The sequence below is a fragment of the Adiantum capillus-veneris genome, chromosome 22, assembly GCF_014529385.1.
Source record: "Adiantum capillus-veneris isolate H3 chromosome 22, ASM1452938v2, whole genome shotgun sequence".
NCBI classification, from domain to species: domain Eukaryota; kingdom Viridiplantae; phylum Streptophyta; class Polypodiopsida; order Polypodiales; family Pteridaceae; genus Adiantum; species Adiantum capillus-veneris.
In genome coordinates this window covers 20,400,133-20,415,092 of record NC_140952.1, presented here as the reverse complement: position 1 = coordinate 20,415,092, position 14,960 = coordinate 20,400,133, and the positions used below count along the sequence as shown (strand labels likewise).

The following is a 14,960-nucleotide window of genomic DNA, read 5'->3' as shown; positions in this document are numbered from 1 at the left end:
ATCTGGTAAGGCATCAAGAACAGTCTGCACAAGGGAACTGTCCGAAATGACTTCACCTGCAGAAATGAGTTGCTCATTGATATCCTTGACACTAGCAAGGAAAGTGTCCATATCATCTTCCTCATGCATAATCTTCGACTCTAGCTCTTTACGCAGCAAAGCAATTTTAGCCTCATTGCGGCTTGCATAAAGACCTGCTAGAATATCCCAAGCCTGTTTTGCAGATTTTGCTGAACGGATGTGAGGAATAATGGTGTGCTTCACAGACAACGCAATCAATGCATGAGCCTGTGCATCCTTAACATCCCAACGAGCTTGTTCTGCCGTAGGCAAAACAACTCTAACAGCTGCAATCCTTGCAGCAAGACCTGCAACATCCTCAACATCGCCTACATCTTCAGAACCAGGACGTACATCAATGCCCTGCACAATGTTCCAGACACCTTTTGACACAAGAACATGTTGCATCATATAAGCCCACATAGGGTAGTTGTCCCCATCCAACCTGTCCTCAGCAGCAAACATCTTGAACACATCTGTGTTGTTGTTGTCAGCCATGGTAAATGCTGCACCTGATGTGAAAACTGCCCAAAAATAGGAGAAATGGAGCGGGAACAACTTGTGCTATATAGCACAAACCGTAGAAGACTATAAGGCACCTGTTATGCAGAAAACGGCACTGACAGAAAATCTGCACAAAATGACGAAATAGCCTGTGCAGTACTGCCCGTAGTGGAAACGGAGGCCGAAATGAGCCCAAATCAAAATTCTGAGCAGACCAAGCTCTTTGAGCTTTCCCAAAATATTTGTCGACTTGCGAACGCTCGCCAAAGCTCACTGAAATCGGAGAAAGTGAGCAGGCGTGTGCTGGAGCAGCTGGCGACTAAGCCCGGGAGGACGTGACCTGCTCTGATACCAATTGTTGGAATTAGGGTTGCAGAGAAACACACACAGCTTGGAGAAGACGAAGGAAGCTCAAGGCACACAATAGAGAGTGTGTTACTTAGTGTGCAATGGAAAGATAGATAGCCCTAGAGTGATGGGCGTATATACAATGCACGGGGGAAAAAACCTCCTAGAGAGGGAAAAAATGCCCCGGCGGTCCTAGTGTGTTCACACACATCACTACCACATGTATATGGTAACAAATCCCCCCTGGAGTGATGCGGTGAACGAGAGCTGGCACATGAGTAAAGGGAAGTGCCATGCCCTGAGGACAGGATCAGTCCACAAAGGGGAGTAAGCCCAAAGCTTTGCGGAAAGCTTCAAGCTTCTCACGAGACAATGCCTTTGTGAAAAGATCTGCAAGGTTGTCCTGTGTTGGCACATAAGCCAAGCTGATCTCTCCTGCTGAGAGCCTCTCCCTGACATAGTGGTAATGCACCTCAATGTGCTTTGTGCGAGCATGAAAAACTGGGTTCCTCGCAACTGCCAATGCGCTCTGACTGTCAGTGTAGATAGTGTTGGCAGTGTCCTGACCAACACCCAAGTCATCCATAAGGCGTCTGAGCCATACACACTCAACCGTAGCTGTGAAGACTGCCCTGTACTCAGCCTCACAACTCGAAGTGGCCACAGTAGGTTGCTTCTTGCTCAACCATGATATACATGAACTGCCAAGCATGAAACAAAAACCACTTGTGGACACTCGCGTGTCAAAACAACCAGCCCAATCTGAGTCCGAAAAAGCATGTAAGTCTGGCGGCAATGATCCCCCCTTGGGATAAAACAAGCCAAGATGTAAAGTGCCACTAAGGTAGCGGAAAATCCTCTTGACAGCTTGCCAATGCTTAGACCCTGGGCTATGCATAAATCTGCTGACCTGTGAGACTGCAAACTGAATATCTGGCCTCGTGTTGCATACATAAATGAGGCAGCCAACAGCAGTTTGGTAAAGAGTGACATCAGCAGGATCGCCAGCATCATGTAGACTCAACTTCAAACCTGTTTCCATGGGAGTGGCAATAGGTTTGCAATCCTCAAGTCCAAACTTACATAGCAATGTCTCTATGTAACTTTTCTGACACAAGGCAATACCACCATCACACTGCTTAAACTGTATACCCAAGTAATGATGCAACAGCCCCAAATCTTTCATCTTGAAAGTAGCATTCAAATCAGCCTTAAATTCAGCAATATGTCTCTCATTTGGTCCAGTGATCAGCAAATCATCAACATAAAGAACCACAATGAGAAATACATCATCCTCACGCTTTACATACAATGTGCTTTCTGTTGGACTGTTACGAAAGCCTCGTTTAACCAAATGAGTGTCAGCTTTCTCATACCAAGCACGAGGAGATTGCTTCAACCCATACAAAGCCTTCTTACATTTGCACACTTTGTCCTCTTGTCCTTTTATGACAAAACCGCGAGGCTGCGTTACATAAACTTCCTCAAATATGTCACCATTCAAGAAAGCAGTAACAATGTCTGATTGATGTACATCCCAACCAAAATGAGCTGCCAATGCACATAGAAAACGCACAGTAGTCATACGACAAGTGGGAGCAAAAGTCTCTTCATAATCTATGCCTTTTTGTTGTGCATAACCCTTTGTAACAAGTCGAGCCTTATGGCGATCGATCTCACCATCCGGCTTGCGTTTCAACTTGTAAACCCACTTCGTACCAATGGCCTTTTTGCCAGGAGGCAAATCACATAAAGTCCATGTGTCATTCTCTATAAGTGCATCATATTCTGATTTCATGGCAGCAATCCAATTTTCTGAATTCTGTGCTTCATCAAAAGACAGAGGCTCCTCAACATCATGTAAACTAGACACAGCCAAAGCATAACAATCTGATGCATAAGATGCATGGCGAGAGCCTGAACGAGTACGACTAGATAAAGGTGCATCCAATTTACTGTCACGCAATGTGTGCACCAGCCATTTTGGCATACCTCTAGCCTGCTCATTTTCAGCCCTTTCCTCATCAAGTACATCATGTACATCTGCATCAGTAATAGGCTGTTCTAAAACATTTTCAGAAACCCCCATAGGCTGTACATTTGCCTCATTGGAACTTACATTCGTATTTCCACCACTGAAAAGAGGCAACAAAGTGTCATAAATGTCCTGTGAGCTTACATTACTGTCTCTAGTACATGACAGCAAGGGCTGAACAGAGTCTTCCACAAACACTACATCCCGTGAAACCAGAATACGTTTTGTTTGCGGATGATACAACCTGTAACCTTTGCTTTCAGCACTATAACCAACAAAAATACATTTGACAGCCTTATCATCCAATTTTCTGCGCTGCACTTGTGGCACCAAAGCATATGCCAAACAGCCAAAAACACGCATGTGCTCAATAGAAGTTTTTCTATCATGCCATGCTTCATATGGAGTAATAGACTGCAAAGCTTTCGTAGGACACCTGTTAAGTACATAAGTGGTACACATGATGGCCTCAAGCCAAAAAGAATGCGGCAAAGCTTGACTTTTGACCATACATCGTGCCATTTCCGTTAGTGACCTGTTTTTCCTCTCAGCAACACCATTTTGCTGAGGTGTATAAGGCACTGTACATTGGTGTTTTATCCCACAACTAGCCAGAAATGCATTAAATTCATGAGACATATACTCCCCCCCTCGATCGGAACGGAGGGTGCCCATAGTACATTTTGAGACATTTTCAACCATAGCCAAAAATTGTTTGAAGCACATAAAAACTTCGGATTTCGCTTTAAGCGGAAATACCCATGCATGCCTGGAGTAATCATCAATGAAAGTCACGAAGTACAGGTAATTGCCCAAGGACGGAGTTTGCATGGGCCCACAAACATTACTATGCACAAGCTGCAACCTGCATGTGGCCCTAACTGAACCATCCTTTGGAAACTTAGAACGCTGCATTTTACCTAGAATACAGCCTTCACAAACATGTTTGACAGGTGCTTCAAGAGGCGGCAAAGAAGCAACCATATCAGATTTCTGCAAACGCAGCAAACTGGCAAAATTCAGATGACCAAAACGTGCATGCCAAAGTTTTGCATCTGAAATAGCCCTTGAATCTGCAACAGCATTTGCAAAATTTTGTCCACACTTGTCATACAAAGTGAGCTTATACAGCCCACGGCACAAAAGCCCAGATGCAACAATTTCATCACCAAAACTGAGATCATGAACTGTACATCTGTCATCCACAAATTTGACTACAAGTCCAAGTCTAGCAAGTGCGGATACAGACAAGAGATTCTTCTTGATCCCAGGTACATAAAGTGCATCAACAAGTGTGAAGGAACTGCCATTAGCAGCAGTGAGCACAATCTTTCCAACACCCTGAACTGGATAAGAGGCGTTGTTGGCACAAGTGACTGAATTCCCATGAGGGACAGACTCGAGAGAGGTAAACAATTCACGATGTGAGGTAATGTGCTTTGTAGCACCACTGTCAAAATACCACACATGTGAATCTGCAGCAACTGACAAGCATGCATCATGGACAGCAGGATTGTAAGTGCACTCTGCGCTAAAAGCCCATTCTGCATCAACATCAGCATCACAATCTCCTTTCACAGAAGACTCAACAATGGCTGCATTTGTATTGGAACCAGCATTTGCAGTGGAACCACCCTCTTTCTTCTTAGCCTCTTTGGCCTTCAACTTAGGACACGACTTGATCAAGTGATCATTGGCTTTACAATAATGGCAACGCATCTTCTTTTTGCCCTTATCACCAGAATTGCCAGACGAAGTGCTGCCAGTAGATGCATTGGGAACAAAAGTTTTGCCACTCGCAGCAGAACCATAAGAAGTGACTGTATTGCTGCTACCACCCTTTCTTTGAGAAGCAATAAAAGCCTGTTCAACTGCACGCTGCCTAGTCCTGTTTTTTCTAGAAAGTGACTCTTGCAACAGCAATGTGCATAATGCATCAAACTTGACAACTTCAGGATTTCCTTGGGTCATGAGTCTCCAAGTACTAGCAAAAGTCTGGTAGGAATCTGGTAAGGCATCAAGAACAGTCTGCACAAGGGAACTGTCCGAAATGACTTCACCTGCAGAAATGAGTTGCTCATTGATATCCTTGACACTAGCAAGGAAAGTGTCCATATCATCTTCCTCATGCATAATCTTCGACTCTAGCTCTTTACGCAGCAAAGCAATTTTAGCCTCATTGCGGCTTGCATAAAGACCTGCTAGAATATCCCAAGCCTGTTTTGCAGATTTTGCTGAACGGATGTGAGGAATAATGGTGCGCTTCACAGACAACGCAATCAATGCATGAGCCTGTGCATCCTTAACATCCCAACGAGCTTGTTCTGCCGTAGGCAAAACAACTCTAACAGCTGCAATCCTTGCAGCAAGACCTGCAACATCCTCAACATCGCCTACATCTTCAGAACCAGGACGTACATCAATGCCCTGCACAATGTTCCAGACACCTTTTGACACAAGAACATGTTGCATCATATAAGCCCACATAGGGTAGTTGTCCCCATCCAACCTGTCCTCAGCAGCAAACATCTTGAACACATCTGTGTTGTTGTTGTCAGCCATGGTAAATGCTGCACCTGATGTGAAAACTGCCCAAAAATAGGAGAAATGGAGCGGGAACAACTTGTGCTATATAGCACAAACCGTAGAAGACTATAAGGCACCTGTTATGCAGAAAACGGCACTGACAGAAAATCTGCACAAAATGACGAAATAGCCTGTGCAGTACTGCCCGTAGTGGAAACGGAGGCCGAAATGAGCCCAAATCAAAATTCTGAGCAGACCAAGCTCTTTGAGCTTTCCCAAAATATTTGTCGACTTGCGAACGCTCGCCAAAGCTCACTGAAATCGGAGAAAGTGAGCAGGCGTGTGCTGGAGCAGCTGGCGACTAAGCCCGGGAGGACGTGACCTGCTCTGATACCAATTGTTGGAATTAGGGTTGCAGAGAAACACACACAGCTTGGAGAAGACGAAGGAAGCTCAAGGCACACAATAGAGAGTGTGTTACTTAGTGTGCAATGGAAAGATAGATAGCCCTAGAGTGATGGGCGTATATACAATGCACGGGGAAAAAACCTCCTAAAGAGGGAAAAAATGCCCCGGCGGTCCTAGTGTGTTCACACACATCACTACCACATGTATATGGTAACATTCCCAAACAGATTCCGAGACAAAGTTCAATCTTAAAAAGCAATCTCGACATCAGTTGAGCTCAAAGAGACGACTGGCTTTCCATTCTGAAACCTGCACCAAAATCAGGGTTAGATTTCTTCTAGAAGATTGTAACCGACTGCAACATGGTCCATAAGCTCATGAATGGTCGAAAGAAGCCTGGACAGTGTTCTTGTGGGCGGTGATGGTAGTCCCAAGACATAGCAATCACATTGGACCTCCAAGGTTATCAGCACGCGAAGAGACACCTATTGCGAGATATATCTAGATGAATCCAGGATAAGCCCAAATTCACCCTTAAAGGAAAGTGCAAGGTATAGACCCATGGTAGTCACCCAGAAGACAATATAACCATCATCTCCATCATGCATAGTATTGACTAAATACTAGGACATCCCCACTAACGTCGTCAATGCCCAATTGCGAGATGTCCAAAACTTTCAAGTTGTAATCTGCTAGGGTTTCCATGGCAAGCATTTCAAGATACCCCACTCTACCAGAAGTTGCACTCCAAAGGAAGATGTTTGAAGGCATGTAACTTCGGGCGAAAAAATTTCTTGAAAGCTTACCAAGTCCTTGGAGTGTACGGCTTGGTAGCTATAGACATTCATCTCCTCATAGCACTATCTCTCTAGAAACGGTGGCTTCAAAAATTTTGATCCTTCTCGTGCAAGTGCTCATTCATGAGTGAATCGTGTTCATCGTACAATATGGCATGCCTATGAAAAGGGAACACATAAGGACGGTGACAAAAATACAGGAAACCATCACAAATGAAACACTCGAACAATGCGTACTAACTAATCATACGCATACACAATAGTTCCTGTGGGGGTTCCTTAGATCTTGACTCGAGAGCCAAGATTGGTGCTTCGTGATTGATCGAATCTGCAATGGGGTTAGCTTCACTAGAAAAAGCATCAACTAAACCATCATCCTTGTGAACAATCACATCTTTATCCTGCAAATCATCATTATTGTGAATAATCACATTTTTATCATGCAAATCATATGTGTCGTGCTTTGGAGAAGACAAGGCTGAGAGACTCTCCTTCTCCTGATTCTTTTCAATCTTTGCATGCACATTAGAAATGAGAGATGAAGAATGAACAACTTCCTCCCCATAAATGACAATGGGAGAGTCACTTTTGGCATTGAAAGTGAAAGTATTGGTTGCCCAATCAATGAGAGGGTTATGCTCACAAAACTATCGAATGCCTAAAAGCATATCACATCCTGAGAGAGGAGATACTACAAATTTTCTGCGGAAGGATGCTTGTTGAACAGTAAACAACAAATCAAGGCACTCTCGTGTAATGAGAGTCCATACCGGGAGCAAAGCCCGACACCTCGAAAGGAGATGTCTTGCTCACCTCCAAACGGGCTCTTTCGACAAGAGAGTCACTAATCACATCATGCATACTGCCTAGATCAAACAATATACCTACATGAATCCAAGATAAGCCCAAATTCACCCATAAAGGAAAGTGCAAGGTATAGACCCATGGTAGAAATGACCATAACACTGAATGAGAGACTCATCAATGGAAGGATCATGAGAAACTTGGGTCACACTCGTGTTCTCATTGATGGCATTAACAAAGGATGTGGGTTCTGTGGGTTCTTTAGATTCGCTTAATTCAATCTTAGGACATGTTTTCTTTATATGACCCTTGACGTGACAATGATAACATCGACCTTCCTTAGAATAAATGCTTTGTTCTTCTGACGTGATGTATCCTCCTAAAAATTCCTTATGCTGCTTTTTCATATGGAGTGAGCTTAGGTTTAGCAATTGTGTTAGCTTTACCCTTAGATTCATTGTGTGAGTTTTTTTGAGACACTAGAGGAAGATTGGTTAGAAGAGTTACCATTCTTACCGTTCTGAGGGTTCTAAGAAGTCTGAGAGGTACTCATCCAATCCATAAAGGAATGCCTCCTTGCGCTCATCATCCGATTTATGTAAATTGGGTACCGAGCTGCAAAACACGATTAGAGAGACATAACTGGCAAACCATTTTGCTTGAGACTACGGCAATCGTCTTTCAACCGTGCTAGGTACTTGGTTGGCATAAACCGCGCCTTGAGCTTGTCTTGGAAGTCAGCCTAATTGAAGGAAAGGGGTGCGCCTTCGTCGGCTTCCTCTAGGTGCGCCGTCAACTGTGCCTCTTGCCATGCGTGGTATCAATTAATGGCATCACCGGCAAGATACATAGCTGCCGTCAAAACTTTGCTATTCCCTGTCTTCTTAGTTGTCGCAAAATAAGCATTGAATTGATGCAACCAAGAATGAATAACACTAGCATCCATCTTACCGTCATACTTATTGAACGTGATCTTCTCTGGGACGGGGTTGTTGGAGTTCGGATCTCTGCTACTTGATGAACTATCAACATCTTTGATCGGCTCGGGTTTCGAGGTTAAGTACCTGTAGGACCAACTCTTGCATGCGTTGGTCTCTCTGCGCCTCATGTTCTAACTCCAAGGCCGCTCGTCTATCTTCGGCCGCCAAGCGCGCTTGCACGTGCTCACGCTCCAAGGCTACCCTTCTGTCTTCGGCCGCCAAGCGCGCTCACGCTCCAAGGCTAACCGTCTTTCTTCGCGCTCGCGATCCAATTCAACCTTTCTTTCTTTGCGCTCGCGATCCAATTCTGTCTTTCACCGCCAAGCGCGCTTGCTCGCGCTCATGCTCTAAGGCTACCGTTCTTTCTTCGCGTTCACGATCCAATTCTGCCTTTCTTTTCTTTCTTCGCGCTCGCGCTCCAAAGCGGCACGTTGCACTTCTTGTTATATCATGATGTCCATCATCGTCTTGACCAAAGCCTCCATAGGGGTTTGGTGCAATCCTTTGCGTAGATGGGGAAGGGGGAGGGTCGGAAAAACCTCGTGGTGGGGAAAATTCTTCTTCGCCACCTCCATGCGAAGTATCAATTCCGCTTCGGGTGATGACCATACATTGAAGTCTTGAGTTCTTGAGTTCACGAGGAACTTGGGTTCTTGTGGTTCTTGGGTTCTTGAGGGTTCTTGAGTTCTTGAGGTTCTTTTAAGCTCGCAATCTATGTTAGTCTGTGTTAGAGAAGGATCTTCTCTTACCCGAGCTCTTCTCTTTCCCGCGGGCGCACCCCTTGGCAGCCTTGCGCTCACACCAAGGTTGCTTTTTCTCACCTCACGTCAATTGGTCGGCCGCTAAGTGCACGGTCCGCTCTCAATGAGTGAAAAGAGAAACAAGGGGAGGCTGGACAAGCCCTTCTTTCTTGGGTTTCTTGTCACTCTTCAAAAACACGATTAGGAATCAACACGCCCAAGTGGACTTGGGTTAGGTGCGACCGCAACAAGCAAAAAAAAATTCTTGTGGTTCTTTCCTTGAGTGATACAAAACACTGTCAAAGCTTTGATACCAATGTAAGGTGCAGCAGAAGTGAATGTTGAACTTTGCTCAAGATGAGTGCTCCGAACTGTGCTCAAGGGTTCCTTTTACTTACGGAAGGGAGAGCCTTCCGTTCCTTTAATGAGAGAGTGCAATGATCACAAACAAAGTGGATAAACATTATGAATGAAGGTGCTGAGACGAAGAGATAGAGAAAGGAATACAACACCAGAAACGTTGTCAAACTCTCCTCCAAGGGCCCCACTCTCTATGGCGAGAGAGGTCTATGCTATTGATTGCACAAATCTCGTACAATGGTCTAAATGCAATGGACTTGCCGACGATGTCGACGACGATGAGGACGGCGACGAGACGGGCTGAAATCTGAAAACGCTAAGGGCTGAAATCTGCAGATCTGGTATTTGCTGAATTCTGACTGTATGTCGGTGACAACGGCGATGACGGCGCGAGATGATGCACTAAAAACGCAGATGCTGAAATCTGCGAATAGCGGGTTGAATCTGCAAACGTTGGCATGGTCTGTTGTCTGCTGCAAAAATGCTAGGGAATCTGCTACAAACTGCTAACGCCAGGCTGATCTACAATTGTTGAAAACGCTAGGCTTCTTGATGGCTGAAAACGCTGGGGATTCGTCTCGTCTTGCTGAGAAGGTGCCTGTGAGTTGGACTCCTGCTGCCTCTTCTGCCAGAAAGTGCTAGCGCAAGTTTTCTTATATATATCCTTCGCCAATTTGCCCTACCCAGTTACCCAACAAAGTCACTTATTAATAATAAGTGAAAAATGGCTAAAATAGGGAAAATGAGTTCGCACTGTAAAATGCTCCTGATGGGTACTGACTGTAATCTGATGATCATGCTGTGTGCAACCTGAGGAAATGCAACTACTCTAAGTGTCTGGACATGCACGGTCTACGAACAAACTCACAAATGTCACAAATACGGAAGCGTAGCTGCTCACTCAGATAAATATCATGCGGAATTTAAGAGAGACAGTTCATCATGACGAGTAGAGAGAGAGAGAGAGAGAGAGAGAGAGAGAGAGAATTGACACAATATTGGGGACCAGAAGATGGGCTGGTCCCCCCCCCCGTCAAGAGTATTCTTTATTCAGGGAGAGTCGTATACAAGCACAAGAACCCGAGGAAACCCCTCCGTTCTGTAGTCCTAGACCCGAAGCTCATTCTTTCGCGTAAAGGGCTTGGGCACAAGGCCGTTCCTTCCCGTAAGGGCTTAGGCGCGAAGCCGTTCTTTCCCGTAAAGGACTTAGGCACGAGGCCGTACTTCCCGTAAAGGACTTAGGCACGAGGCCGTACTTTCCCGTAAAGGACTTAGGCACAAGGCCGTACTTCCCTTGCTGGGTAACTCAGGCATCAGTTCACTTCCCTTGCTGGGAACTCCGTCATCAATTTCCTTACCTTGCTAGGAACTCGGTCATCACTCCTGCATCATCCAAACACAAGGACTTCATCATAAACAAAGCTGAAAATCGTTACCTATCACTTCTCGGACGTGGAGGAGAGTTTCTGTCGCGATAGATTTCTTCTGGAGCCCGTTCTTCGCGATGAAAGCTTGCTGAAATTGCAGGACAGCAGGATAGGAATGTGGGAAAATCGTTACCTATCACTTCTCGGACGTGGAGGAGAGTTTCTGTCGCGATAGATTTCTTCTGGAACTCGTTCTTCGCGATGAAAGCTTGCTGAAATTGCAGGACAGCAGGATAGGAATGTGGGAAAATCCTCTTGCAACTGCATTCTGGCGACGAGATCTCTTCACGTGAGCAGTAGGGCAGCGTGAGGGTGCTTTTGCGATCTCTTCCATGGCTGAAATCTGCTAGCGCTGGCTGCTTTTTGCTACTCCTACGAATTCTACCTCCCAGAGATGAGAGCGCTGGCTGCTTTTATAAGCCCTACAGGTCGGCCAGAATAGGGAGGGTCGACTGCTTTTCTGCCAGAATAGTGGGCGCTGGCTTTTTCTTGCAGGTTTAGGAGGCACTGGCCTTTTCTGCTTTTTGGAGAACGTCCTGCATCAATTTTAGTACTTGGCTACCCACTTATTAAGTGGGCGGCCGGTCACTTAATAAACTTATTAAAAGTTAGTCTGTTCACTTAAAATTGACTGGCCGGTCAATGTGAACCTGTTTAAACTCAGTTTAAACCTTATAAACTTATTCCAATGCTTGCACTTATTCCTTCCACACGTCCCCGGATATAAACTCAAGCATTCTCTCGCGGAAAAACATCCGCTTCTCGTCTTGCTTTTTACCAAAGCTTCTTAGAACCCATCTTTATCCATGCTTGCATTCTTACGCGTATTTTCTTACTCAGTTCGGATTTCCTCCTTAGACCCTTAGTGTGTCCCCTTACCGATGAACCTGTCACCCATCTTGTGACTCATCAGGGACCACCATTACCTGGTCTTCTCCCACCGAACTAACAGGTCAACTCCTTCACGGTGCTTCTTGTCACCCATCATATGACACACTAGAGTTGTCTGTTTCCTGATGGCTTTTCTTACAGATCTGTGATTCCTTAACTTATTAGTTAACTTGTGCACATTTCTTATTAAAGTCCTAATTCTAGAAAATAGAAATTAGAAACAAAATAGTCAAATTAGTTTCACAAAGGTGCCATAACACTTCTTAAGCTAACTGAACCCTTGTCATGAAGTAGCTTGTCCACATGCACATAGGGTTAGATGTGCACGTGACACAGGTAGAGAGGCAAAGAAGCGATACCCCCTCAAAGCAGAACACTCTAACCAAAGGAGAAAGGTTGCCAAGGTTGAGAGCGAGCCAGCAACACTCCTAAGACCAAAGAAACTGACATAGTAGGCAAAGGGAAAATGAAGAGGTTAAAGGGCGAAGCCAACAGCAAATAACTCCGCTGAGGCATCAAGGGTAGCAAGGGGAGAAGCTATCCCGATCGCAGAAGAACCACCACCACCTGCATCTCTACGACGTTCACACCGCCTCCGATAACATCTAGTTGTTGTATGTCCATGTCTCGCACGATATGTACAAGTAACATCAGGTGGATTTTGTTGGGGAGCAGTGCCAGGCTGTCCTTGCTAGGTAGTGGTCTATAGCTGTAAAATCTCCTGTAGCTCTCCTGAAGCTTCTTTAGTGATTCTTACAAAATCAACAAGCATATCAATGCATTCAACACTTGTAGATATTCAGCCTTGTCCATGGCTATGGGCCAAATCGGTGACAGTTGCAAATCAGCACTGCAATGGCCGAAATCGGTGGTAGCACCTGCTTTTCAGACACAACATCTCTACGAGAGAGATCAAGGTTTCCACAGAGGCGCTACGGAGAGACTCACTCGATTGAGAGAAAATCCAAGGAGCTGCGGACACACCTTTCATTGATGTAGAGAGATCAAGGTTTCCACAGAGGCGCTGCGAAGAGACTCACTCGATTGAGAGAAAATCCAAGGAGCTGCGGACACACCTTTCTTTGATGTATACCATTTTATATCCGAAGGATAGTACTAGCTAGACCGCATATCATGATTGTATAACCGACACATATTAGCTTTTTATTTTGAGCCCCTAGCAATAAAGCTCCATCCCCCCCCACCCCCTCATGCCACTCATTGTACACCCAGATTCAGCCCTAGTATCTGCTGATTACTTAGCTATAACTTTTCAGTTCAGTTCTTTTTCATGTTGGGATGACAGAGGATACCCCACACATGTACACTAATTTGTCTCATAGGCGAAGTTAAATCTTTTGGAAGACGTTAATAAAATCTCTCTCTCTCTCTCTCTCTCTCTCTCTCTCTCTCTCTCTCTCTCTACAATTCGCTGCCATATTTGTACCAATTCCTGCTGTGTTTCTCATGCATGCACATAACACGCCACTAACTTACTCATACTACTGCCTTTTGAAACCTAGGCTTGTCTCTCCTCTACATGTTTGCTGTGCTCACACATTTACAATAGCAGTGATCCCTCATGTGATTGAGGCCTCAAGAGGCAGTGCACTCCCTGTATTGCAACTAGTCCCAAACATCAATTAATGGACTAAGTAAGAAAAACAAATTTGAAAAAATCATTTAAGAGTAGCTTCATGAAAATAGTGGATCATAGACTTCATTGCAAGTTAAACAAATGGATACATATAAAACACAAAACTCATGGTATAGCATTGCTGATGGGGCTATTCGAAGGCTACTTTGTCAAGTTATGAACTGGTATATATTTCATTAAATCCAGAAAAAGGAAGGAGAAACGTGTTTAGCATCAAGTACCTGGAGGCCAAGCAAGCAGCAATCTGAGACCACAAGTAACACATTGAGGAGGCGAAACTTAGATGACAGATCATTCCGGTGACGATCATATGCTTTATCGTATGCTTTTGACACCGTACGCATAGAAGGAGATGCATCCACCCTCGATCCACAAACATGGCATTCAACAGCCCCATTCCTCATGTTTGTGTCCAATGCTGGATGCAATCTACCAAATTATGCTGTCATGGCGGGTGCAAATGAGCTAAGTTCCATAACTTCTGCACAATCGGCAGTGGAGCTGAGTTAGAAATTGGACTTTGTGAGTTTCTGAGGGATCAGAAAAATGGGAGCTTGAATATGAGAATCACAGAGGCGATCTCTGCTTCCGAGCTATGGACAAGTTTGGTGGCTTGGAGGTGCAGCACTCCACGATCGCAAGCCCGTGTCACTGCACATTAAGAATGAACTGCAAAACAGATCTCGCTCGAGTAGAAACGCGTCTGCTCGAGCCTCTGCAGCAGTTCAGTTCAAGCAAACACCATAACCGGAAACTTCGTGTGATCAAGGCGCAAGCCTTCGAAGGCCTTGTACAATCGCTGTCGGCCAGAGCGCAGTCACACGACACACACACTCACACCACAGCAAATTAAGGCTACCCACACTTTCAAACCGTGCGCGTGTCGTGATCGACCCGTAAAGTTGGAACATCTTAGCCAACAGCAAAACGTTTTTTTTCACATGTCAGGGGATTCGGGAAAATTCATTTTCCAAACCTTACGCAATTCCTTCCCATGGGTTTTTGAAAAATTGAGCTAATTTTTAATCTTTTTACACTATTTTTGACAAATCTTATGCGGGACTTTTCCTCTTTCTCTTGCTCTCTAGCGGCATCTTTGAATTTTGAGACACACTTTTCTCAAACATTGGGGGAGATGTAAGTGCAGCCAATGCTTCCACCCCAACAAAATGTACAATATCTTTGACATTTTATTTGTGGGAAGGCTCGTAAGGTGGATTTTCATAAGATGAAGCTTTTTTAGACCAAGCGGATTCGCAAGTTTACTAAGAATTTATGCAAAGATAGTTGTATTTATGACAAACCCATTGAAGGGTCAAAGTCATCATTATAAACCGAGTACCATCGTAGTTTTCTCATCGACCCAACAAAACCTTTTGTTTTGGATATGGATGCTAGCAATAAGGTCATTGGTATAATTCTA

The 14,960-nt window shown here is 44.8% G+C and overlaps 1 protein-coding gene across 1 annotated transcript in view; it reads right to left on the bottom strand.

Moving 5' to 3' along the window:
- LOC147429005 (CMP-sialic acid transporter 5-like) overlaps positions 1 to 14,418 on the bottom strand; it is a 102,936-nt gene extending 88,518 nt beyond the window's left edge. The window contains exon 1 of the mRNA XM_086494934.1: positions 13,759 to 14,418. Within this exon, the coding sequence (XP_086351060.1) occupies positions 13,759 to 13,941 (183 nt within the window). The 5' untranslated portion in view covers positions 13,942 to 14,418. The remainder of the gene's footprint in view (positions 1 to 13,758) is intronic.
- Positions 14,419 to 14,960: the final 542 nt, after the last annotated feature.